Below are 27,458 nucleotides of genomic sequence, written 5' to 3' on the forward strand. Positions count from 1 at the left end.
GCCTTTTTGGGGAAGTAAGTGTGGGTGCGTCTCCTCGGTTGCCACCTGCACTGAGCGGAGATGTTGGGTAACTCAGTCTTTTCACTCATCCCTACGGGCTTTATTTGACCCATATGTGGTTTCAAACGACTGACGTTTCTCCATAGCCCCACGCTTCCCTGGGCACTGCCACTTGTTTTTGAAGTGGGGCAGCCAGTTACCACTGTACAGGGCCAGTGTGCAGCTTGGCTGGCCGGGTGTCCAGGGGAGCTGTGGTTGCCAGGCCCCCAGTGGGATAGGGATGGAGGGTTGGACCCAGCCTTTCTGCATGCAGTAGCAGGAAGGCGAAGATGCAGACCACGCCCTCTGGAGGAAGCTGGGGCTCCTTGCAGATGATGGCTGGGGAGGGCTGCCCGGGTGTGTGGTGAGCAGAGGCCCAGCACTCTCCCTGGGAGACATGGGGCGTCTCCAGCTTTGGAGGAAGTGACTGCTGTCTCCCCAAGACCTCATCACCCGTGAGCCCGAGCCTTGCTACGCTTTGCCCAGAATTACTCTGTGTCTTGGTCCTCTCACGAAGCCTTTCTGCACTGGAGTCTGAGGTTCACTCTCCACAGCGTCATCAACTCCACTGCACAAAGTTCTAATGCTGGGGCAGGGGCTCATGTCCAGCCTGTTTGGAGTTGGCCCCAGGCTGGAAGCAGCCCGCTGTAACTGACCCATGGGCTCCATGATCCCCATACGCTGGGCGGACGCTCCATCCCAGTCGGCTCCCTGGTCTGACGGTTCAGTTTCAGCCGCTCCCCATCTATCCACGTTTACATGCGTACTGTAAACAGACTGTTGCCAGGCCCCATGTTCGGTGCTCGGCACACCAAGGTGACTGAGACAGACGTGGGCCCTGCGCCCAAGGAGCTCACCGTGTCTGTCGTCTCCAGAGGGAGCGCTTAAACTGCAGCTTCTGTGCTCTAGACCGTGTTTTCCAGCCTCCTAGTGGTTAAACCGGGCTCTGGTGTGCGTCCTACACTTTCTCTGTTTGGGCCAAATCCTGCTGTCGGAGAAAAGGCAGGCAGGGACTTTGCTTGTCTGCTGCTCTAAAACTTGCACCAAAAGCAATGCTGAGACATGCTGGGCGCTAAACGGGAATTTGAGCTGCTGCACTGTCCAGGGCCTGGTATGTCCTTCTTTAAGCCTTGCTGAAGGGTGCTCGTAAGTTACTGCACTGCGTTCACCAAAGAGTCCTCTCTTTGCCTTAGGGATCGGCACGGGAAGCAGAGGAATTCTGCAAGCCCCTGGGCACAGCGGGGTACGGCTCGCCACGTTCTGTTCACCTCCAGTGCCGAAGGATTAAAACGTGCCACCGGAACAGCCTTGCTCTGTTCTAATGTCCCCTAGTCCAGTTAGAGCCCGGCACCCATGCTCACGGGTAACTGAGGCAGGGATTATGACGTGCACCCAAGTCAGCCGGCTCTCAGCTGAGGCCTGAGATTTACACAGCTCCCTTCTTGGTTCCCGTCGGGCAGGTCACGCCGGGGTCCCTGCGGGCTTCTTTGGTTCCCGTCGGGCAGGTCACACCGGGGCCGCCGCGGGCCTCTCCTCACCTGCCCTCCTATTTCCGCAGCTTCCGTGGGGGTCCGATGGATGATTGGTGTCACGGAAATCGACAAGGGCTCCGCCTACGGCAACATGGACAGCAAGCAGAAACACGGCGACTGACCCAGGACGCACCACCATCCAAAGGGGACCTTGGAGGACTGGTGGATGCTGCCATCGTCCTTGGAGGGACCCAGTGATGAAGCTGGGTGAGCCCCTGCTGGGGAGGCAGGGGCAGGGTCTCAGCGCCAGATGGGGAGGAAATGTGCTTAAATCCTTCCCCCCGTGCTTTGGTGGGCTTCGGGTCTCTTTCTTTCCGTGTGAGTCTGTGTGAGCGTGTGTATGTGTGATGGGAAAGAACACGTGTGAGCGAGAATGAGGTGCGGGTGAGTGTGCTCATTCGGAGGGTACTTGAGGTGCAGGGGGAGGGCAGAAATGGGGAACACTCGGGGAGTTCCCGTCCATCCTTTGGTGCTGAGTTTTCTGTAACCCTGGATTGCCACAGACAGAGTGCAAGTCACTTTAGGTAAGATGACTAAATTATGCCTCCAAAAAAAAGAAAATTAAAGTGCTTGGCTCCTGTGTGGTGTGTTCACACAGCCCGCTCCCTCCTTCCATTCAGCCCCTGCCTTGCGTTTTGGAGTCTGGACCACGGTGCTCTGGAAGGTGCTCCAGAAGAGGGGGGAAGAGGGCCCGTGGGCCGGGGTGGCTAGATGAGGTGGGTTTGCAAACGCAGGAGCCTGCGAGTGTCTGCGTGGAGATGGCAGGAGCCAGGAGGCTAGCTGAGCCGTGTCCGCAGGACACGGTGACGGGGCCCCTGGGAGGCGGCGATGGTTCCCCAGTCTCCCTGCAGTGGAGTCTCCGGCCGAAGTCCTGAAGATGTGCCCAACTTCCTGAAGAACCTCGTCTTGAAGCCGAACATTAAAATAAAGCCCGGGTGTTCTGCAGCAATTTGAGAGATGACTTTACAACCTCTGCTCATCTCGGTAGCAAGCAGAAATTGGTCCCCAAACAAACAAATGCAGGCTCACTTTAACAGAGGACCACGCTGGAGCCCAGGAGCTCCTCTGAGCAGGGTCAGGCTGAGCAGACACTGTGCTATGTGGTCCCCCCAGGCTTTTGCTTTCCTTCTGGAAGCCCAGACTGCCATGACGCGGACGAGCCCTGCTCCTCGGCATCTAGGACGGTCTTTGGAGTCATGGTCCACATGCAGGATTGCGGCAAACTGCTGCCAGTCAACAGACGCCAGATGCAGAAGAAGAACACAGAAAAGCAGTAACGTTTCCGGAGGAGAACGAGTAGACACCACACAGCACGTGTCTTGGGCCAAGCCGCTGCAGCGCTGGGTGGGCCGGATGGGAACGTGCGCCCAGCTGGAGCAGCCTTTCTCCCTGGACTGCCCCATGCCACCCGGTACTTACCTCCTAGTTTGCTGCGATTATGTAAGAAGGGATGAACGGTCCCATATAAAAGTTGGCCAAATACTATTTAAAGGCTTATTCTATTCCGAATCATGTCCCACGTTTGCTCTTAGTCACTGAACACTTACCAAGCACAAGTGAAGTTACGAGAGGGCTTGAGAGAAGCTCTCTGCTCACAGGACCATTGATGCAAATCCGCAGAAGTGAAAAGGGGAACTTCCTGGCGTAGTTGTGGGAAGGGAATGTCCGTGAGGCTGGGGTGAGTGGACTCCTACTGGAGTCCCCGAGGGCAGGGTGGGGCCTTTCCCACCCTGCCTAAGGCCACGTGCATGAGGCCACGTGCCAGTTGCAAACGCTGCCTCCCCTCAAGAGCAGAGCTCTGTGGGCAGCAGCCTGGGGATAAGCACCTCAGGTGCTTAACACGACACCGTGTTCCCGCGTGTCGGCTCACACCTGGGCCGTTCTACCCTGGGGTCTCCTAGCTCCGTGGGAGAAGACAGAGAAGAGCAGTCAGAAGCGCTGGCCGTGCTCTGAGCTACGAGGTTCACCCTTACGAAACCCTGCAGCTAAGTCCCTGTAAGACCTTGTGCGAGCCATTTTACCTCTGTTTTCCCAACCGTAAAATGGGGGTGATAACACCTACCTCTTGGGTTGTCTCAAGGGTGAAATGAAGCAGTATATGTGATCACATTTTAAGACTCCTAAAGCATTACATAAATAAGGGGGAAAGCTTAGAAAGTTGCCTCCATGCTGCTACTTCTCAAAAATGCTCAGAAATTACCTTGGAGTGTCCAAAAATGTGTCCTTTTCCTCCGTGTCATCTTCCCATTCAACAGCAGTAATCTAAGTTCTAATAACATACACCCACTCCTTCTTCCTGGAACATAAAAGGGACCCGTAGACATTTAACCCGAATTGGCTCTGGGACCAAACACAAAACATAAGAAGGAAACAGAGCTGCTCACCAGTGCAGACGTGAGGGTCCAGGCTGGAGGAAGGCGGGCAAGACATTCTCCTTAGGAAACCAGAGCGTGTGGGCTGCTGGGGAGAGATCCCAACGGCGTTTCAGTTGTTCGGCTCCCTCCATGAAAACACATTGCGTTTGGCGGTACAGGGACATGGTGTTCCTCCTGCCTGTTACCGTAACGGCAGAGACAAGCACCCCTCCCCGAATCCCTTCACCCTGTCCAGGTCTTGCCGATGCCACAATCTCTTCAGCAGAGAACGGTGCTGGTTCCCAGGGCGTTTACTTTTCTAAGAATTAAAAACCTGTGGATGTGAAGCCGGCTCTCTGTCCCCGAGCAGTGCGGGATGAAATACGAGCATCACGTCCTGTCTGTCTGACATCTCCATCCCATGGCAGCTCAGGTCAGCCCTGCTCAGAGGCTGCTCTGAAACCCAATGTGGAAGAGAAAGATGCAAAGTTTCCTGCAGACTGGAGATCAGTGCAGGGTCCTCCCAGGTGGTAAGGGCCATGTCCGAGACCTGCAGCTTTGAGGCAGGGGGTTTAATGCACTTCTTCTAGGAACCAAGCCCATAAAGGGACTTTCTTTATTTAGAAAACACCAACCATCTGAGATGAGTTTAAGGAAGGTGGACTGATTCTGTGACTGACATGGAGGAAAAGCGGATGCACGTTCTGAGCTAGTCGGCCACCTTGTTTACCTTTTGTAGAGAGACCACAGTTTGCCTTTTTCCTAGGATCACACAGTTGTACTGGAGTATCTCCTGACTGCTGTATTCTCTAAAGAAACCCTTGTTTAAAAAAAGTAGCTACTGATGAACGTGTTTTTCTAATATATGCTGAGTGGGTCTGAAAGACAGTGATTTAGATGTAAAATACCCAGTAACTGCAGCCAAAACGTAGAAACAGCTGATGTGACAGACACACACCAGACCCCGCTGGTTTCCGGTTTCTCTCCTGGTGGAGTGGAACAGTGGCCTGGCTGGTCCCCAAGCCAAACAGATTAGGCTTTCAGAGGCTTTAAGAACTTACCTGTAAACATGGACAGAAGCGAGAAGGCATCCGTGGAGGGACCTGTTCAAAACAAGAGGTTTCATCCAGCACTGTCTAAAGCGCTAGTCAGACTTTGCTCAGGGTTGCCGGGTTAGAGCGGGAAGAACAAACCCTCTGGCGACCGCCAGTCTGCCGGGTGACACAGAAGGGTTGCCAGTGCCACTCTTTCCTGCCGCGGAAGCAGCATGGGCTCCGACTGTGCCTGCAGCTGGCCGTGTACCGCCCCTCCTGCCCTAGAGCTTCCCGGAAGGGCACCCACCAGTGTGACCCTCCTGTTTGCTCTGTGACACGTCACTCAGGTTGTCCTGTTCAGTGTCACCTCCTTCAGCAACAGTGTTTCCAACACCTTAACCGTGCAGTTCCAGCCCGCTGTTTACAGGGCACAAAATAAAGAAGCTGGAACGCATGTGTTCACTGACGCGCTGGCCCTGCCTTCCTGCTACGGTGGGGGGGACGGGGCTCAGGTGCCAGGAGCTGCAGATTGGGCAGCCGGTCTCTCTCCAAACAAACAAGCAAGCGGTCTTCCCAGGGCCAGTCCCTCTGCCCTCCGAAACGACCCCGACCCCCTACAGAAGGCTGAGGGCCTCGGCTCTCACCGGGTCACCTGAGCCGCAGCGCCGGACCTGGCAACTACGAACGAGCGGGTGCCCCGAGCTCTCCGAGGCTGCATCTCACACTCCTGCACCTCTGGCATGGGCTTTGAGTATTTCCAGAGCTTCCAGTAAATTTAAATGAAAACCGAGCACTTCGGATGCCCCGAGGCTTCCTGTCCTGCCACACTGGCCTCCAAGGCACCGGGCGGACACCTGACGGGAGGCGACTAAGCACATACTCCTGTTTCTCTTGATCTGTGACATCTGAGACCATTCACAGCATTCGCCACCAACTGGTATCTGTTTATGACATTCAGCTGTTGGAAATGACCATTATTTTGGTCAGAAAGAGCAGAATATCAGAACTTCACCTCAATAGCTAACGTATGTCCCCTCAGTGTCACCTCCGCGGGGGCAGGGCGGGCTCCTGGGCCCCTCACACAGGGTCACAGTGAGCAGCCATGAAGGGACACTGGTTCAGAGGCTTTAAGAATCGACTTTCAATTGTCTTCTTTTGACTCCCTTTCCTAAAGTAAAAATAAAAATCTTTCTCAAGCACAATTAGGCCAAAGTAAAACTGGTCAACCCTCTGAACTTCAGCTGTCAGTGAAGAAAGCACAGCATTTCTCCAGTGAAGGATAAGCAGTTCCAAAGCAGGCATTCCTCAGCCCCTGCAGCCTTGTCCTATTTGAATATTAAGGTTATGAACTGATTAAAAAAACGACAGTAAGCCCTTACTTAGATCTTCGCAGTAGCTAGAAAATATCTCCTGGGGCTGTACTGGTGAAGCTTTTCACTGAGTGAGACTCATACAATTTTTACCTTGAATATTTTTTTTATACAGTCTTGTTTCACATGCTGGAGTGACTAAAGAGTTTTGAAATTTCTGGCAACTATGTTCTTTTGAATTTTAAGGAGGTAAGCAGTATGAACAAAAAGTTAGGGTTGCTGAATAATAATAATTTCCTTTGGAAGGTGGGTAGGAAACCACTGAAACTGCACATGTGTTAGGAAGAAGTCACTCTCAAACAGGAATGATTTAAATGGATAAGAAAAAAATCACCTAATATAGGGAAAGAGCCGTGCCTCTAGAATTTATAATAGTTGACTCAAGAAGAAAAAAAGTGATGTGATGAAATGGCAGGCTGCTGGAGCATGTGACTAGAGGACCCATCCCAGCGTAGAAGATTGGTGACCCTTTTGATGTTAAATCAGGATGAGGCTGGGAATTTAACAGGCTGTTGGGCTACAGGGAGGGTGAAAAATTCCAAGCAGCACAGAAGTTTCTATCATGCCATTAAATGAGTGATTTGCAAGGCAGTGACTTTAGACACTGCAGCTAATAAGGGAGTTACCTGCTTCAACACGCTGGTAGGAACAAGCTCATGGATTTTGGAAAAATATGCGATCCTCCACTTACTAGGGGAAAAGGCATATGCTTCAAGGGCCAGAGCTGCCCTTGTGTAGGCAGACGTGCACTGTTGTGCAGCCACAGCTCAGACTCCTCCTGGAGCTGCCTTCAGCACCTGTGTACAAGCCCACGGGAGCCAGCCCTGTTAGCGCACAGCCACCCGGCCTCAGTTCTGACCTGGTGAGTGAATAATTCACCTTTTCAGGGCAGTATATAGACATATGAATAAGGTAGCATTACACATGGCCTTTGAAAGCTTATACTCTTTTGTATAAGTTCTACTGGCCTAGGAAAATGATGTTTCTTAATTTTGCTTAGTGATCTAGAGCAGCATTAAGCAAACTAAGACCCACTTGCTGCTTGTTTTGTAAATAAAGTTTTATTGGAACACAGCCACATCTAGTCATATACGTGTTGCTATGGCTGCTTTTATGCTACATCAGCAGGGTTGAGTAGTTGCAACCAAGATCCTATAGCCTGCAAAGCCAAGAATATTCAGTCTCTGGCCCTTTACAGAAAAGGTTTGCTGACCTCACTCTAGAGAATATAATGTCAGTAGTTGAGGCTGCTATTTTAGAAGAAAAAAGAAAATCTACCCCCTGCTTTTACATTACATTTTTTAAACTATCCTTACAATATGTTCAAGATACATGCTCTATTTGTAAACTATATATATAAAAGGAAATGGTCTTGTGGATTATTTTTACAATAATTTTTACCTTCATCATCTTCTATCTTAAGAAACAAAACAAAACGAAACAAAAGGCAAATTAAACCCAAAGCATGCAGAAAGAAGGAAATAATAAAGATTAGTGTGAGGGAAAAAAATGAAATGGAACCCAGAAAAACAATAAAGGATATTAATGAAACAAGAATTGATTCTCTGAAAAGATCTGAGTAAGAAAACACAAAATACTAAAATCAGGACTAAAGAAGTAGACATCACTACCAACCTTACAGAACTTAAAAGTATTACTGAATTATTAATTAATTCCCACAAAGAAACCCAGGCACAGTTGGTTTCACTAGTGAATTCTATCAAACATTTAAAGAAGTATGGTAAATAATACCAGTTCTTCACAATCTCTAAGAGAAAACATCCCAACTCATTGTATGAGGCCAGCATTATCCTGATACCAGAGCCAGACAATCACAAGAAATGAAAACTACACAGCAATATCCCTCATGTAATACAGAGGCAAAAGTCCTCAACAAAACATTACAAATTGCAACAGCAATACAAAGATGGGATTATAAAGAATGATCAACTAGGATGCATCCCAGGAATGCAAGGTTGCCTTAATATCCAAAAATCAACTGATGCAGTACACCATATTAATAAAGCACAAAAATCATCTGATCATCTCAATAGATCAGAAAGAACATTTGACAAAATCGAACATCTAGTCATGATAAAAACTCTCAGTAAACCAGGAAAAGAAGGAAACATCTTCAACCTGATAAAGGGCATTTACCAAAACCCCACAACTAACACCATAAATTAAAAGAATGAATGTTGCCACCTAAGGTCAAAATCATGACAAGAATGTTATTCTCACCAGTGCTGTTCAACATTTTACTGGACGGAGGATCTAGCCAGTGCAATTAGTCAAGAAAAAATATATAAGGCATCCAGATTGTAAAGGAAGAAGAAACACTGTCTTTATTCTTGGATGATATGATCTTATATGTAGAGAATTCTATGGAGTCTACAAAACAACTACTAGAGCTATTAAGCAAGTTCCGCAAGGCCATGGGATAAAAGACCAATATACAAAAATCAACTGCACTGATATACTGGCAATGAACAATCTGAAAAGAAATTCAGAAAATACTTTCATTCACAATAGCATGAAACGAATAAAATACTTAGACTTAAAAAGTTCAAGAATTGTACACTGAATTACAAAGCACTGCTGAGAGAAATTAAAGATCCAAATAAATGGAGAGCTGTCCTGTTCATGAATTGGGAAACATAATATTGTTAAGATAACAATACTCCCCACATTGTTCTATATTTTCAATGCAATCTATCAAAATCCCAGCTGATTTTTTTTTGGTGGGGGTTGGGGGGAGAACAGAAATCGACAAGCTGATCCTAAAGTTCACAGGGAAATACAAATGACCCAGAATAGCCAAAACAATCTTGAAAAAGCAGAACCAAATTGAAGAACTCACACTTCCCAACTTCAAAATTTACTATAAAGCTATGTTAGTCAAGGCAGTGTGGTTCTACATAAGACAGCTATATAGATCAATGGAACAGAATTGAGAGTCCAGAAATAAACCCCTAGATTTACAGTCAGCTGATTTCAACAAGGATGCCAAAACAATTCAATGGAGAAAGAACAGTCTTTTCCACAAATGAATGCTGGGTCTAATAAATATCGACATGCAAAAGTATGAACCTGGACCCTTATCTGATGTGATACACAAACATTAACTAAAAATAGATGATAGACCTAAATATAAGAGCTAAAACTATAAGACTCTTAGAAGAAACTATAGGTGTAAATCTTCATGATCTTGAGTCAAGTCATGATTTCTTAGATAGGATATCAAGAGCACATGCAATAAAGAACAAGTTGATAAACCAGACTTCAAAGTTTTAAACTTCTGTACTTCAGAAGAAACCATTAAAAATGTGAAAAGACAAGCCACAGACTGGGGGGAAAAAACAAACATTTGCAAATCAAATATCTAGTAAAGACTTGTATCCAGAATATATAAAAATCTCTCACAACTCAATAAGAAGACAAATAACCCAATATAAAAATGGGCAAAAGATTCACATAGACACTTCACCAAAGAAGATATATGAATGGCCAACAAGCACAAGAAATGCTCACCATGGTCAGAGAAATGCAGATCAAAAGTACAATGAGATAACACTTGACATCTACTAGAATGGCTATTACAAAAAGAAAGACAATATTAAGTGTTGACAAAGGTATGGAGAAGCTAGAACTCTCTTGTGTTGCTGGTTGGGAATTAAGACAATGCAGCCACTTTGGAAGCAGTTTGACAGTCTGTTAAAAAATTGAACGTGGATTGACCATATGAGCCAGCAGTTCCACTCTCAAGAGAAAGGAAAATATAGGTCCACACAAAGGCTTGTATGCAAGTGTTCAGAGCAGCATCATTCATAATAACCAAAAAGTGGAAGTAGTAAATGAATAAATAAATCACGTGGCATATCCATACAGCAGAATAATATTCAGCAATGAAAAGGAATGAAGTATTAACACAATGCTGTAACATGCATAAACCTTAGAATTATCATACTAAGTGAAAGAAGCCAGACACAAAAGACCATTATATTAAATGTCCAGAACAGGCAAATCTATAGAGACAGTAAGTGGCTCAGTGGCTGCCTAAGGCTGGGGGTAGGAGTGACGAGTGCCTGCAAATGGACAAGAGCTTTCTTTCTGCGGTAATGGAATTGTTCTAAGGTGGATTATGATGATGGCTGTACACTATATAACTATCCTAAAAATCACTGAACTGTATACTTTAAATATTACATATTGGTAAATTATACCTCAAAAAGCCATTTAAAAACACTGAAAAAAAAATTCTACTGAAAAAAGAAAATCTAAGTGTCTGTACAAATCCTTCCGTGATGCCAGCTTTCTCAAGGACACTAATTTCTATGTGAGGGGACCTACTACTCTGGAGGGAAGGTGAATACAGAACCTGCTTGAGAAATTACTTGTCCAGAGTCAGCTGCTATGTGTAAGGAATGAGTCAGATATCTTCTAAAAAGATTTCAGGAAGCTTTAAGGTCAATCTTTAAAAAAATTTAATAGCAGAAAGAAAGAAAAGAACACCATCAATGACATATAATTTGGGCTGTTTTAGAAAACTAACTGCTGAAATATTTACATTCTGAAAAAGATGCTTTCTTGTCAAGAGATTATTCAGCAGTATTTACATTGACCCAGTACCTATACATCTTGATATGAAAATAAACTGAGCCGCCAACATGTGATAACAAGGCTTAAACTTTTATCTGTTATAAACTTGCAGTTAATATACAAAGATTTAAAAGGGCCTCTTACATCCTTAGTGTTGTTTCATTTCTCTCTTTCCCTTTGCAGCAAGGAGATTCTAGACCCTAAAGGAACTCCTAACCCAGCGCCCACCTTCAGCACACTTGATTGTACCCCTTCTGTTGAGGAACACATGAGTGACAAGGACAGACCTCTGTATCAGATAATGTGTTGGCTCTGAAGCTGATAACCATTAAAAGACAATATAACTGAGCTTTCCTAAAATAAACCATTTATTGAAAAAAGAACCTTTTTCTTAAATTTCATTAATCAGCCTTTTGCATAACAAACCTGTGGCTTGCCAACAACAACAACAACAGGTAAGGTTTCACAGTCAGTGCACTCGACAAACAAGAGATTAACAAGGCCCAGGACGCCTGATAACACTATAACTGCTTTTGAACCTAGAAAGGTCAAAAATACTACACTGATGTCACGGTTCTCAGTCACCCGAGAAACAGGTGACGGAGGTGATGGTCCGTGTACAGTAGTAATGGCACTTAACATGCAGCTTCTTTACCTCGTGGACACCATCACTCAGGAGGGCCCCGTGCCACGTCGAACAAACAGGAGCAGCAGGAGAAGTGACGCTTGTCACCTGTGCAGTCTTCAGTCTTGGAAGGTTAAAAAGGCTTATACTGCTTCTCAGCACAGTCTTTATGTAAATATTACATACAGTAGTGATTAAGAGAATTTTCCGAGTACACACACTACTAGGCCACAGACTGATTAGCTTCATTCTTCATCTGTGCAAACCTGTGAGGAAGGCAGGAGAGAGCTGAACCCTATTCATGCCACATGTAAGATTTACAGGTAAGTCATATCAGTGCATCTTGATGCTCCCAGCACTGTGCCTGGCACAGAGCAAAGGCGTAATCAATGCAATGAAATGTCAGTGCTAAGTTACTGCTCTATGAATTGACTATTGAAAGCATTTTTAAGAATGTATTTGTGGGGCTTCCCTGGTGGCGCAGTGGTTGAGAGTCCGCCTGCCGATGCAGGGGACACGGGTTCGAGCCCTGGTCTGGGAAGATCCCACATGCCGCAGAGCAACTAGGCCCGTGAGCCACAACTACTGAGCCTGTGCTCCTCAACAAGAGAGGCCGCGATAGTGAGAGGCCCGCGCACCGCAATGAAGAGTGGCCCCCGCTCACCGCAACTAGAGAAAGCCCTCACACAGAAACGAAGACCCAACACAGCCAAAAATAAATAAATAAATATTTTTTAAAAAGGGCTTAATACATTAAAAAAAGAACATATTTGTACAATATCAAGTCAATAAAAATTGCTTATATACTTTATAAAGAATAAATACATTTTTATTTAATTACAAATCCCTAATATCTATGCAGCATATCCAGCTATTGATTACTTAATTTCACTCACCCAGAAATAATGTGACCCCTCTCTTGAATCTTCCTTTCCTGTATCAGGAGCTCCTCTGCAGGACCCTGTAAATGTTTTCTCCAGGCTTCCACTCTCATTCCATGTCTCCTCTAAATGCTCTCCCAGCAATATTTCTCTCTCTCAAATCCGTATCCTATCCCAGTTCTCTCGAGTGCCAGTGCAAAATATCCAAATGCCTGTCTAAAATCCCCCAACAGATATTCCAAATACGCCTCGAACTCAATCTACCAAAGAGGAGACCATCATCTCCCGACGCAACCCTCAACCAGATGCCCTCTTTACCTATCTTGGCAAGTGGAATCTCCATAACCTGGTGACACAAGCCAGAGCCCGGGAGCCGTCCTGGACTCCTCCCCGTCACGCACCTTTCACATCCCATCAGTTACTCACTCACGGCCATTCTCACTCCTATATACGGCTGGTGACTCACCCCTGACCTCCCACTCCCAGCCCAGCAGCTGTGTCAGCAGCTTCCCAACTAGTCTCTCACCTCCAGAGTGACTGTTCTAAAACACAATTTAAGCATGTCATGCTTACAATAAAACTGAAATCCCTTCCTGTGGTCCCTGCTTACTTTCCCAGCCTTATGTTTTGCCACTTTCCACATCCTGTGCTCCATCAGTATGTCCCGATACACAGTGCTCTGGGTGCTTTACCCTCTTAGCAGTGAGCCTTTCCATGTCTCTTCCCTTCTGTCTGCCATACTCCTCCCTGCGTTTCCTGACCTGGCTAAACCCTCCCAAACAGCTCAGGCATCTCACTCTAAAGAAAGGTAATAGGGACTTTCTTAACCACTGCGCCACCAGGGAAGAATCCGCCTGCCAATGCAGGGAACCCGGGTTCGAGCCCTGGTCCGAGAAGATCCCGCATGTCGAGGAGCAACTAAGCCTGTGCGCCACAACTACTGAAGCCCATGCGCCTAGAGCCCAGGCTCCGCAACGAGAGAAGCCACCGCAGTGAGAAGCCCGCGCACCTCAACAAAGAGTAGCCCCCGCTCACCACAAGGAAGACCCAACACAGCCAAAAATAAATAAAAAGAGTAAAAAAAAAAAAAAAAGAAAAAAAAGAGTAATAGCTGGGATTACCCAACTGGATTAAATTCCTCTTTTCAGTGACCCTACAACATGGCATATATACCATTATCACAGCTCTTAACATAATGCTTAGTCATTACTCCCCTGTCTCTACTCTCCCAGTAGAGATTTGTTGTTACTAACCTGTGTACTCTAAAAGAGGGAAAATTGTGCCTTTCATCCAGTCCCATTTAAAGTTCCATTTAATAGTCCCAAGCGCACCTCAAACCATCCAAATGGATCAAGGAGGAGAACCTCGACGAACATTTTCCAAAAGAAAAAACATACAAAATTCCCCAGCATAATACATTTAGTTTCTTCCCATTTCAGACATAGATATTTTATATTTAAGCTTCCAAATTTCCTTAAGTGCCAGATGCGATCAAAACTCAAATAAACAAGGAGAGGGCTACACAGCAATCTGCCAAACCTTGACGAAGGAATGGTCGAGGAGCTGGCTGGCCGTCCACCTCATCCTGGGCTCGCTTTCTAGGCAGTGAGAAAGGAAGTCCTTTCCTTCTGGGCTTAATCTTTCAGGGATTGGTGGCTTATGCCCCATTCCCACTTTGTACATAATCTGAAAGTTGTGCTCATATTCATGCCAAGGTCTCTAAAAACAGAAAAAAAAAAATCAGGTTTCAATACTACATGGCCATACAGAAATGCAACTGCCCAATCTCTTTTTAGGCATCTCAACGTTGATACATATTGAGGCCGGCAAACTTTTACTTAAAGGGCCAAACAGTAACTCTTTTAGGCTTGCAGGCCATATGGTCTCTGTCACACCTATTCAATTCTCCCACTGTAGCGTGAAAGCAGCCTTAGGCTATAATATAATAAAGGAATGGGTATGACCATGTGCCAATAAAACTTTATTTACAAAACCAGGTGGTGAGCATAGTCTGCCTACCCCATTTAGGTGTCCAATTAGTCCAGTATTATCTAGATGCCATCATCATGTAAATAAAAAATGTAACATAAAATAATATAAAAATGTCAAACAAAATTCAACAGCTATCATACAGGGATGTTTAATATGCCACCTTGTTGAATAATCGGCATCCAATTATTGATAATTTGCAAAGCTTAGATTATTTTATGATTACAGGGAAATGAGATTCATGGGGGAAAGGACTGAGTTTGTATGGCATTCTAATTTGTGGACCATCGTTTAGTTATTGAGATATATGTTCTTCAATGTGAGAACTTGTTCTTTTTCTAATGCATGGCTTGACTGAAATAACAGATATCATGGGCCTCTTTCTATGTTAACGCTAATAGAAAATAATATTAGCTAATAGTTACTAAGCACTTATTTTCAGCAGCTGCGAGGTATAGCTGTATAATAATTTCCTACTAGTAACACTTAAGAGGTTTCTAACTTTTTTGCTTTATAAGTAATGGCTACACCCCCACACACACACTGTGCCTCTATATATTTGTAGAATTTTTCATTAGTGGTGTCTTCATCAGAAGATCAATTTTCAGATACTGTGTCATACACAACAGTTTCACTGCCCTGCAAACGCTTGTGCTCTACCTGTTTGTCCTTCCCTCCCTCTCCCAGAGGCCCTGGCAACCACTGATCTTTTACTGCCTTTATTGTTTTGCCTCTTCTGGAATGTCATAGAGTTGGAATCATACAGTACGTGGTGTTTTCAGATTGGCTTGTTTCTTTTTTTGGCCATGCCTCAAGTCTTGCAGGATCTTAGTTCCCCGACCAGGTATCGAACCCGCACCCTCAGCAGTGAAAGTGCCGAGTCCTAACCACTGCACCAGCAGGGAATTCCCCAGATTGGTTTCTTTCACTTAGCAATATGCTTTTTTTTTTTTTTGCGGTACGCGGGCCTCTCACTGTTGTGGCCTCTCCCGTTGCGGAGCACAGGCTCCGGATGCGCAGGCTCAGCGGCCATGGCTCACGGGCCCAGCCGCTCCGTGGCATGTGGGATCTTCCCAGACCGGGGCACGAACCCGTGTCCCCTGCATCGGCAGGCAGGCTCTCAACCACTGCACCACCAGGGAAGCCCAGCAACGTGCTTTTAAGGTTTCTCCGTGTCGTTTCATGGCCCAATTTCTTTTGGTTGCTGTACAATATCCCCTCATGTAGATTACCACAGTTTATCCATTTGAAAGATATCTTGGTGGCCTCCAAGTTTTGGCTATTATGAATAAAGCTGATATGGGCATTCTTGTGCCAGTCTTTGTGGAGACGTAAGTTTTCAACTTCCTGTTTCTTTTCACAGCTGCTTAATTCTGTGTTTTGAGAATTATGCTTCTTTTTGTTCCTCTGAGGAATTCTCTAAGTCATGTATCTTATAAATATTTGGTCCCTAGTTTGTCACTTGTCTTAACTTACTTTTGACAGGTCATGTTCTCTATTTTGCAGGAAATGTGTCCACAGTATTCATAATGATAGTAAGACCACAGTTACTGCTCTGTTAACGTAAAGTGCCCTCCTCAAGTCCCCCTGCCCCGGTGCAGGCTCTGCTCACCTTGCCAGTCACCATCTCTATGACGACACACCCCAGACTCCAGATGTCGGCCGCACGCCCGTGGCCTTCTCCTTTGGCGCGAGTGATGACTTCTGGGGCCATGTATGCTTTAAAAGTCACAGATATGGTGATAAGAATGGGTTATAAATATAGCACCATGTAGTACGAGAGCCAAGCAATACACTAATATCGCCTAATATTCCACATAGAAGAAACAACTAATTTGTTCGGGGGTGGGGGGGGGGAGGAACTTTCTCTGAATTACATACTAAGAAACATCAAAACTTGAAAATAAATATTTCAAATCAATTTCTCGGATGGACATTTTAGGAGCCAAAATAGCTTCTAAAAGACAATCCTGAATATGCAAGTATTCAGGCAAATTGTATTTGCAATGAGAATATGAAATTTAACCTGCAAAGGAGGATGCAGAATTTTATGACGTGTTTCTAAACAATCAAATAATCACCATTTAAACATGTTGTTTTGACTAGAATAGTTTTAATAAACCCAACGTGAATGACAAGGTTTTTCTGGGAAGAAAAGAGGCCTTTCTTCCCTCCTTTAAGTCGAAGGGAGAAAAGTGATTTCCCAATCTGACAAGCGCTTTCAGGGGTGGCTCCTCCCCCGTCTGGTTAGATGCCCTCACCTGCTCTCCACGTCTGCTGACCAGGAGGAAAAGGGAAAGCCGGGGTCCCAGCACACTGGAGTGAGCCCCGATGCAAAGACAGATCTAGCCGGACCCACCTGCTGTCCCCAGCGTGCTATTCACCTCACCAGGCATGGTCTGAGCATTGTTTTTAAGCTTTACTGAACATCCAAAATCTCCCAGCTTGATTAGTCCAGAGGAGGTAAGGAAGATGTTGGCACCTAACAAGAAATAAGGAGTTGTGAGCCTCTACAACACAACGCAGGCACTTTAAAGTCTACATGGTAACCTAAACCATCAGGAACTTGATTTACAGAAGTTATGAAGACTTACGAAACTTCACCTGCAAAGTGTAATCATAGAAAGATTTTAAGCCTTATTCACAAATGTTAAAACACAGCGAAGACATTTTAGTATCAGTGCAGATAGCTCTGACCAATAAATTCTGAATTGAAATACACGCGTAAATTCTAACATTAAAAACCCAGGGAGATACTTAAAGAGAAAGTACACATAAAACACAAACACTTGTGGCCACAGTCCCTGAAAATTAAGTTTATATACGATCAGCAGCGCCTGCAACAGAAAGCAACGTGTAGACAAGACCTGGCACACACGCTGCTGGTCTGCAGAGCTGTACCCGAGGCCACCATTGGACTGATTTCAGACTGCCTGAAAAGCATGTTCTGTGACTGTCTCACATCTCCGCAAGCAGTACACAGGCCCGGCCTGTACTCCAGTTGGAACCCGGGGTTACCGCTCATCTCCCAGGGCGGCTCTGCCTCCTCCAGAGGCTACCGGCCGCGGCCCCTCCAACCGAGCCGCACGGCTCAGCGCTACGTGTGGATGGCACCTCCTTCCAAAAGTGACACAGAGCCCCTCACTTTAGACAGCAAGCCACGCGATGAGCTGCGATCTGCTGGTCCTCACAGCCTGAGGAGCACACGGCGCTAACTGCGTGATTCCGGAGCCAGCTCCCAGGCCCACACTCTCAGACACGATGAGCTATAAAGAATGTCCCAAGGATGCACGTGGGCGGACTTGACTCAGGGACTCTGAGGGATTCTCTTTGTGGCCGTGGCCAACGACATGAAGGTACCATTCCACGAGTATGGAATTTGTGTCAGAACAACTGGAAACAGGCAATGCCATGGCCTGACCAGAGCCATTGAAGCAAATGCCCAGAATGATCCCAGACAGCAAAGCAATGCGGTGGACGGGCGGGCAGGCAGCAAGACTGGGGCATGCTGGGGATTCAGGAAGAGCCACCTTAGAGAGTGCGGACAATTCTTCCACCCAGCAGAGCAGGTGATGGGTAACCCAGCCCCCTCTGAGGCGAATGCCTGGTCTGAAGTCCGGCCATTCTAGAATCAACTTGTTTAGGCCTCAGATTATGGGACAGAGTGGAATCCCTCAGTCTAGGGCCATTAGAGACAAAGCTGATTTGTCACTTTAATTATCCCCAAGACTCCCAAATACAGAGGTCAGGGGCACGATGTGGTTAAGGTAAACGCAAGAGGGACAGTTCTGGGACAGAAGCATGGCTACTCACCACACGTGAGAAGGGAACAGAACTTTTAGTCAGTCAGCGTGACCAAATCGATCCTTAGCAGAACTCTACACTGGGGAGGGCGGTGTAAATAAACCCCGTCCACGTCTCCCCAAGCTCAGCTGCACATCATAACGTACACCGGCATTCCTGATTCACCGTCACTTTACATATTCACGTTTATATATAAATACACGAGGTTCTTGACACAAGGAAAAGAAAGGATGCTCTGAGCACGAATGTCTAGTAAATACACAGGGCAGGCGAAATCAGTCTACAAAACAGCAAGTTTCATTTTGGGGGTAATAGATTTGGCTATAAAGCAGTGCTGAACAGAACAGCGGACTTATACACTCCTAGACGGAGACACGTGTCCTGCACAGTTTCTTAATGCTGGGTTCTTTACAGAAGACTACTTCAAGTAAAGGTATTTCTTTGTAGAGAAGTGATGTGTGGGCGTGGGAAGAAGCGACATGGGGGCAGTCACCGTGTGCTGGGCACAGCTGGCTCTGGCGGGGAGCCGAGTGTGGGCATTACCTTTAACGTCACGGTGAACTATGCCATGCTCGTGGAGGACATTGATTGCAACGGTGATCTGCTTAGAATACAGCCTGATGACATGCTCCTGAAGTCCCAGCCTCGACACCTCCTCTAAGGTACCCTCGTCACAGTACTCCATGAAGATGTACATTTCTTCCTGCGGGAGGAATCAAATGCAGTCCTGTGTTTACGTGGACACTAAGTGAAGAACCTGGAACGCTTCACTGGCCACACCCCAGAGGACTCTCCTTTCTAATGGTATGCTACACTTGCCATCCTGAATACTGAATTCGTCTTAAAACGGTCATTTCTAACTCCCCTACAGCCGTGTCTCTGCCTGCCTCCTCTGTCTGGAATTATACAGCTAGTTGGGATAAGAACATCTCCAACTCACAGGTGATAAATATCTATAATCCTCTGAAATTCAGTCCGCTATATAATCTCAGACAGGGACAACAGGGCTGTCCCTATAAATAGATTATTAAGTACTGAAACACATCCTTTTCAGATATGAATTTATCTGTGAAAAACGTAAAAAATCACCAATATCCAAATTCCCCAGAAGCTCATATTCCACCAAGACGCTCCGAGTTATCCTCTTTCCCTCGAAGTGTTTATCTCTAAACACAAGGGGGAAAAGAATCTGAGCTCTTAATTTTCTCTCATTTCACAATGGTTCCTTAAATACATATAAGAGAAAAAACGTTACCGAACAATGTACTCAACAGTGGTTCAGTAAAAAATGGAAGAAAAAAAAAGCGACCCACAGCTGTGTAAGGGGCATTAGAGAAATCTTCTGGTTGGCAGGATGGGTTTCAGTGCTTTATAATGTCGGGTTAATGACTACAGTCTACAACTTACATTTTAGGAAGAACTCCTCTAGTTTCAGAGAGAAGGCAGAAATGATGTAACTCATGGAGATTTCCTGATAATTAGGCAAAGTTACTGTGCTCTGAAATGAGAAGACCTGTGATGTAGGACAGGACTCCATCTGTGCCCTCACTGACCGCTCACACCAAACAGTGTGATCAAAGCTGGCTTACCCTATGCAGCTCCACACCAAAATACCGAACCAGATTGGGGTGCTTGATGCCTTCGAAGATTTTCAGTTCGTCTGCCGTTTCCTTGATAGTTTTGTGGTCATTAGGTTGAAAGCGAATCTGGAAAAGGAAAACTGTTGATTACTGTTGGCAATGTCACAAGCTAGAAAGACGCCGACTTTGAATGCAAGGGCTGGGATGCTGACATGTCTGCTGTCCAGCCCCACGGTCAGTGTGTTTGTGACTTCACTGCCAGGCTTTCTCCTCCTTGTTGAATTAAACACGCCTGCTTTAGAATATGTGGGCAGATAACAGCTAGTGGGATCATTTTCATAACTACAGACTGAATTAACCAAAACATGAAACATTCCTGTGATTCAGGAAGCAATCACAGGTGTTTAGGTTCTGGGCAAGATAAAAAGAGGAGATAAGATTCTGCCCTCACGAAGTTTACAGCCACGCGGGAATGAGGCCATAAAGCAGCGCGGGTAAGTGCCGCACAGGGAAGATGGGGAGATGCCGCAGGGGTTGAGGAGGGGCCACATGTGCCCACTGCCCCTCACAGCCACTCGGGGACCAACGGTCGCGCGGCTCTAGCCTCACCCTCCACGGCCCTCGGTGCCCCCCGCCGGGGCCTTCTTCAGGCGCTCCCTGCTCCTGCTTTCTACCTCCAGCAGATAAAAAGCTGTTCGTTTCTGAACCTTATCACAAATCCCACCCCCAACCCCGCTCAAGTCCCCTCTTGGTCCCAATGGTGTAAATGCTAAGCAGCAGACCTCAGGCCTAGACGACTCACTATGGAAGCACTTAGGCCAGCTCTAACCTCACAAACACAAGTTTCGCTTCCAAATCTCTACCACACGGAGGCCTCAGACGAAAAGGCCCCCAGAGGGCTGGAGCACCCACCTCCTTCATGGCCATCAGTTCACCGGTGTCCACGTTGATACAGGTATAGACCTTCCCATACTGCCCTTCTCCTGTGAACAGGAACAAATGAGCTGCTCTCAGCCGCCAAAGCCAGGCCACTGTAACTCACTGAAACGTACAATAATCTCTTCCAATTCCAAATCTGTATTCACATACCTATAACCATGCTTACTACAGTCTACTACTGCAAGATCCAAACTGTTTCTGAATGTTCCCTAATAACCGTAATAACTGAAGTCTTAAGCAATCTTTTCACTATGTCTTACCTGTAAATGCCTGTGAATAGAGTAGAACTGACTGGCAAATCCCAGAAGAGGCATGAAGGTGAGTACTAAGTCCCCTAGTGCACACCTCTGAGCCCCTATGGCCCTCAAGGAGGTCTGGGCGAGGTGGGCGGGCAAGGCTAGTGGCCAGGAGTAAGCCTGACTGTCGTCTCAATGCACCTCATTGCTGTATGGCCAGGCATGTGGGATATTAGTGGGATATTCTACTAACACACCTTTTGGGACATTAAACTAAGGGGATATATGGCTGAATAAGACTGAAAACAAGAATTAATACAATTTATAAAGGACTTGATTCTTTTCAGTGCGTCTTCCCTGATAGCTCTACGAAAACTTCAATGTCGTGAGGCTCCCAGAGTCTTGTATTACAACTTTGTTTGCTTCTTCAGACCTAAATGCTCAATAGATAAATGCATTTATTTATTTTTAAATGAGAGTTTTGGTTTTTTTTAATTTATTTTTCGCTGCGTTGGGTCTTCATGGCTGCACGCGGACTTTCTCTAGTTACGGCGAGCGGGGGCTACCCTTCATTGCACTGCGCGGGCTTCTCTTGTTGCAGAGCACGGGCTTAGGTAAGCAGGCTTCAGAAGTTGTGGCACGCAGGCTCAGTAGTTGTGGCACATGGGCTTAGTTGCTCCGTGGCATGTGGGATCTTCCCAGACCTGGGCTCAAACCTGTGTCCCCTGCATTGGCAGGTGGATTCTTAACCACTGCGCCACCAGGGAAGTCCAGATAAATGCATTTAAATGGGGGAAAGATCTGAAACATAATCATCTCCTTCTCTCACACAATCTTATCACTAGTTATTTTACAAGAAACTGCTTCACTTGGAAATTAATTGATGTTTCAGAAAAGACTGTCCCGTCTTAATTTGTATCCAGTCTCGCTTCAATAATGATCTTGTGGGAATAAGATAAAAAGATTACAAACTAGAACAAATGGGTAAAAGTTGCGTGGTTCTCCACTGGCAGCTTCTGGAGTTATCAGGCAAAACCATTCCATTGAATGAACCACTGAAAACTCTCTTTCTAAAGTCTCTTTTGTATTGTTCTTAGAAAACACTTTACAGATGAAACAAAAACCAAACCCCTCTGCAAAAGATACAATGTATACTTGCCACCTCCCTAAGAGAAAAGGACCAACCATGTAAGATTTAACCTAAAGAAGTGTAACTATTGCTATTTCTAACAGAGACTATCTTTGTGTCATGTTCTTTAGTTTCCTTACCAATTTTGTTTCCTCTTTGCCACTTAAAGGTCACCTTCCTCAAGCCAACGTGCATAACATTGTCATAAGACTTAGGGGTATCACAAACTTGACCAATGATATTCTTTCTCCTCATTTCTCGATATCTCTTTTCTTCAAACAGTCGGACTGACTTCTGAATAGCTTCTATGGGTCCTTGCCTAGAAGCAGTATCTGCAGGGAGAAGTGCAAACTCAGTCGTCCCAACCACTATAATCAAGTCAATTTCCAGCAAATAATAATAAAAACAGAGCAACAGACATGAGCACTCCAGCACAGCATTACCTATTCAGATACACAGCAGGTGAATTAAAGTCCATCAAAACCTAGCAACTTCAGAGTATACCACCCACTACAGAAATATGCACATAAAACAGAAGCTACTCAGACACAATCAATGATTTCCTGTAGCAAGAGTGTTGGTTAGACTCTGCAGGAACCACCCGCCTGTCTCCTCTCTCCAATCCGCTCTCAGTGACCAGAATTCTCTTACTAAAACGTAAAATCGGATTGTGTTCTTTTCCCGCATAATTTATTTCACAGTTCATCATGACCTGTTTACCGGAAGTCCGAGGCCACTGTGCACACAGGCTCCCTTCCCGGTTCCCTTCTCCTACAACCGGCTCTGGACCAGCCCAGCTGAAAAGCCTCTGTGGGTCACCCCAAACCGCTTCTCACCCCATCCCCTTGCTCACACTCTCCTGTCTTCTCGCTGTCAGAGCTCTGCAGAAGTACTACACCTCTTCCAGGAAGCGTCTCTGTTGGGAAGGAAATTACGTTTTCCTTTCTCTAGAGTAAGGGCTCTGGAATCAGAATCCCTGGAATAAAACCCTGGCTTCACCATTTTCTAGGTGTTTGACAATCAGCAAGTTAGTTAACTTCTTTATACATCAAATTCCTAATCTGTGAAATGAAGGTAATAATACCTCATTCAGAGATACTGTGAGAATTCAATGAAATCACACACATAAAACATTTAGCCCAGTGCCCGGAATATTAAAATATTTAGTAAATTTTAGCTATTGTTATTATTATTCCTTATTTTCCCATCAAGCTATCTCTATTTCTCCAACATATTTTATCATGATTTACAGTTAGAAATATCTTTTACACAAATAGATATCTAAAACGACAGTTTCGTGAAACACTATTACTCTTTCTACATGTGACTAGGATTCTGTCCAGTTTGTTTGTTTGTTTGTTTGCGGTACGCGGGCCTCTCACTGTTGTGGCCTCTTCCGCTGCAGAGCACAGGCTCCGGACGCGCAGGCTCAGCGGCCATGGCTCACGGGCCCAGCCGCTCCGCGGCATGTGGGATCCTCCCGGATCGGGGCACGAACCCATGTCCCCTGCATCGGCAGGCGGACTCTCAACCACTGCGCCACCAGGGAAGCCCTGTTTCTTTTTTAGTGCTGATTTTACAACCCATTAAAGGGTCAAAACCCATAATGTGAGAAGCACTGCTTTCTTTACATACATCTCCACTCCCATATTTCTCATCCTGTCCCTAACGAGCCATCTGAGAGCCTGAATTTTCTGTCTAAGAGATCACTGAGGACTGTGATGGCTGAACGGTTACTTTGAGAAGAGAAGGTCCCAGAGCTTTATAACGGCCCGATTACGGTGTCTGACTACAATCATTTCTTAAAAACACGGATCCTTGTCTCCCTTACCTCAGTACATGACACATCGCGTCTACTCAGCATTGAATAAGATTTCATAGCTGTGAGGTCGTGGGCTCCACTGTCAAATATTTCTGGGAAAGGCCTATTTTTTTTTTAACAGTAAACATTTCTCAAGATTTCCCAGTGTTTAATAGGTCAGTGTCAACTGTAACTCTCCCAAGAGTTCCAAATTCACTTGACAACAAAGTATTTGTTTTGAAAATTATCACAAAGACCTGGTATCCGTGGGACCTACCGGTTATGTGAGAGCCCCTGGAGGGACCCTCTGCCCTGTCCCCAGGCTCAAGCTGAGGAAACCTCCGCCGAACTCGTAACCCTCCACCGCACCTAAGCTGCCCAGGCCTGTCCAATGTGGCATCACAGCTGTGTTTGCTTCCATGGCTTTTTTACAATCCCCTTAGTCCAGCATCTTATTTTCCACTGTATCACTACAACGGCGTTCTAGCCCTTCTCCCTGCCTTCCTCCCCAATTCAGGCGAGCTTCAGGTTAAAGCTTCCTCAGTGTCCTCCTAACCCCACCCTCGCACTCCCTGAACGTAAGAGGCTTTCCAGCTCAAGAGGCTTCAGAGGCTGCCCACCATCGCTGGGTAAGGCCTTGATCACCTAGCCCATCGCTGAAGACTGGCCGTGATCAGGTCTCCCCTACCCTTTCAGTTCCACCTCCATTTACATCTACACTATCCAGGCCGGGCCGGGCCAGGCCAGGCCGGCTGGTCTGTTCTTCAGTCACTGGGCCTCCAGATGTGTTTCTCATTGGGTACCTCTCCTCTTGGCCTGAGGCAGACCTCTTTCCTTCAGGGGCCAGCCCAAGCCTCAGCCCTCCCTGGAACCCCTCCTGACTGCTCCAGGCCCAGTGATGGCTCTTCTGCTGCTCAGTTTCACACTTTCCGAAGGGGAGCTGTGGTGGGAAGAGCCCGGCCTGAAGGGAGAAGGAGTGCAGTCTGGTCCCAGCTCTGACTTACGACGACCTCGGCCAAATTATCTAGCCCCTCAGAAACTTTTATCATTTACAGCAAGAGAACAGGTTCTATCCTGCCCATGACTCAACACTGCTGTGACGAAGAGTACGTGAGAGCGTCCTGTGCCAGACCACGGACTTTCCTGCTGTTTACTCTTCGGGTTCATACTGATGGGCTGCTTTATAAGACGAATGCTTTCTCCAGCTTCTAGCATAAGAAATACACGGCTACTCACTTCACAGATATTTATCATGTTCCTACCATGTATAAAGAATTATGCTACGGGCCCACCCAGGTGACATATAAAATGAACCATCGCACGGCTTAAAGAATACAAAACTGAGTGAGACGTGTTCCTGCTCCAAAGGAGTTTGTAAGAAATAGGAAATGCACACAAACACATCAAAGTGATGTCAGAATTCTAAAAAAGATCACAAAACATTAACGTAGAAGGTCTAATAATTCACCAGCTAAAGCGTATTTCAGCTGAAACTGCTCACCTTATGCTTAAACGTGTTAAGTTCAACATTCTTTCTCTTACCCTTAGTCTGACTGATAAGTGTCCGAAGTTCCCAGCTTCTTCGAGTTGACCCACTTGAATCACCTTTTGGATATGCTGGTTCTGCAGAAAGTATTTTTCCATACAAATTAAGACTTATAAAACAAATATGCTTACTTAATTCAGAGCAAGACTGAAACGGTGAGTAGCGATGATTAGTTACCATCAACCTGTCATGCCTGGTGGTTACTTTCTCTTTGAGGTGAGTGTGAAAAGCTGTCTCTACAATCATTTATAGCAAATTTCACCAAGCTAAAAAGTTGTTAATGGAGTTACAGGACTTTAACCACAAAAACTTTCCACAAGTAACAGACCTTAGAATACTGAGCAGAAACTGGATTCTTTGGGGCCCCCCTCCCGAGGCCCTGCCCAGGAGCCCAGCAGAGCTACCGCAGGAGCAACCATGTGGTTTCTGAGCAAAGACTCCTAGTTCTGCATTATAATAAAACTTCAGCATATCATCGACAAGCACAGTGCCAATTCATATTTTTAAAGTGAATAAGCGTGCTCCACAATTAAAATATCAACAACTTTTAAAAATTATTTAGCAACAAAAAGAAAAAATGCAAATATAGCTAAAAAGACATTAAAAAGCCAATGTGTTCAGCACTAATCCTTCTCACAGGGCTCTGTCACTCCTTTACTTCGTTTCTTTTAAAAGGCCTTAACAGCAGAAGCTGGTGGACTGAGACAAACGGTTAGGCTGACTGGAGATGCAGGTGACACCTTACACACTCACCATCTCGCTCCTCGGTGGGGCTCGAGTGACGACTCAGGGACCTAAACTGCAATTCGGCCGCTATGGAAGCCAATCGATCATTCTCAGGGACGCTGGAACCCCTGTTTTAATATTTTTAAAAATTAAGCTATCAATTCAATGGAACTCAAAATGAATGATCTGTGAGATTCTTCCAGAGCAGTGATTCTAAACTGGGGGTAACTTTCCCCCCCCAAGAACACCTGGCATCTAGTGGGTAAAGGACAACACAAAGGACAGTCCCAAACCAAGAATTATTCTCCCAAAGTAGCAGTGCTCCTACTGAGACACCTGTCCCTGGAGTTTGGAAGGAGAACGCATGAGAACCTGACTGCATCCTATATCATTTTATGTTAAAAACAGCAACAAAAATAAAAACAGTATTTACTGAAGTGTTACTGACATGTTCTGAAAGCGCCATAATTTAAGCCCAGGATGGATAAAAATTATGAGCCAAATCTGGCTAATATTTAAAATCATCACATTCTATTTACGTACTTAATTCTATCTGAAGTGCTAAAATCATTACATGATTCAAAGAGCTCAAATCTCTTAACGAGCAAATGTAAGGGAATACCTAGCAATTTCTCAAGCAGTAGGCAAGCAAAAGTGCAGAAGAGCAGGAAGCTTAACGTATAAAGGGCAAAGTGACTTTGCTGCTTTTCCAGAAAAAGTGTTCAGCAATCCAGAATGAATCCATAAAGATTAAATAAAGCCCAGAATTAAATAAGGGAAAGTGTTAAAATTACAATTCAAATCATCCAAAATAAATACAGTGTTAGTCTATTAACAAGTTTAGTGCATATTTTTTAAATGAATGATATAATGAAGTATGGTAGCATTTATGCTCTTTTTTATTATAGACTGAGTAGGTTTAAAGCAACATGGTCTACTGGACAGACATTCACAAATTATGAAGTATGCACTGCTTTGTTATTTCCCTAAACTCTCAAATCTGGTATAGTACTTGCTAAGTCTGAAGTGAGGGGGACACCTTCCACTGCCATTAGTTCATCAAAGAGTCTTGGCACTGTTTCCTGGAAAAACCACTGATGCTGAAGTGAAGAAACACATCCCACTCCTAAGCTGGGACCACGGAGAAGCCACTCAACATTTCTAGTTTCCTGATTTCCCAGAGAGAAGATTAGCCAATTCGACATCCTCACATTTTTGCCAGTGTAACAGGCAAGAAAACACACTTAGATGAAGTGAGGCACGGGTGAACGTTT

At 45.6% G+C, this 27,458-nt stretch overlaps 2 protein-coding genes across 7 annotated transcripts in view; one reads left to right on the plus strand and one right to left on the minus strand.

The window, feature by feature from the left end:
- The window catches only part of AGPAT4 (1-acylglycerol-3-phosphate O-acyltransferase 4), a 107,044-nt gene extending 104,941 nt beyond the window's left edge, over positions 1–2,103 (plus strand). For both annotated transcript variants that reach the window (XM_082855800.1, XM_082855801.1), the window contains one exon: positions 1,598–2,103. In XM_082855800.1, coding sequence (XP_082711926.1) covers positions 1,598–1,692 — 95 coding nt within the window. In that variant the 3' untranslated portion in view covers positions 1,693–2,103. The remainder of the gene's footprint in view (positions 1–1,597) is intronic.
- A 7,119-nt stretch (positions 2,104–9,222) lies between these two features.
- MAP3K4 (mitogen-activated protein kinase kinase kinase 4) overlaps positions 9,223–27,458 on the minus strand; it is a 113,446-nt gene continuing 95,210 nt past the window's right edge. For 4 of the 5 annotated variants that reach the window (XM_082855865.1, XM_082855864.1, XM_082855868.1 and 1 more), the window contains 10 exons: positions 26,212–26,312; positions 25,455–25,535; positions 22,252–22,443; positions 20,720–20,790; positions 19,817–19,933; positions 18,771–18,930; positions 16,783–16,905; positions 16,036–16,142; positions 13,974–14,153; positions 9,223–11,819 (listed from right to left, as the gene is read on the minus strand). In XM_082855865.1, the coding sequence (XP_082711991.1) occupies positions 11,799–11,819; positions 13,974–14,153; positions 16,036–16,142; positions 16,783–16,905; positions 18,771–18,930; positions 19,817–19,933; positions 20,720–20,790; positions 22,252–22,443; positions 25,455–25,535; positions 26,212–26,312 (1,153 nt within the window). In that variant the 3' untranslated portion in view covers positions 9,223–11,798. Of the gene's footprint in view, positions 11,820–13,973; positions 14,154–16,035; positions 16,143–16,782; positions 16,906–18,770; positions 18,931–19,634; positions 19,726–19,816; positions 19,934–20,719; positions 20,791–22,251; positions 22,444–25,454; positions 25,536–26,211; positions 26,313–27,458 lie in introns of those variants that run through there. The other variant, XM_082855867.1, reaches the window with a different exon arrangement.

Source organism: Leucopleurus acutus, assembly GCF_964270905.1.
Source record: "Leucopleurus acutus genome assembly, chromosome: 15".
Lineage (NCBI taxonomy): Eukaryota > Metazoa > Chordata > Mammalia > Artiodactyla > Delphinidae > Leucopleurus > Leucopleurus acutus.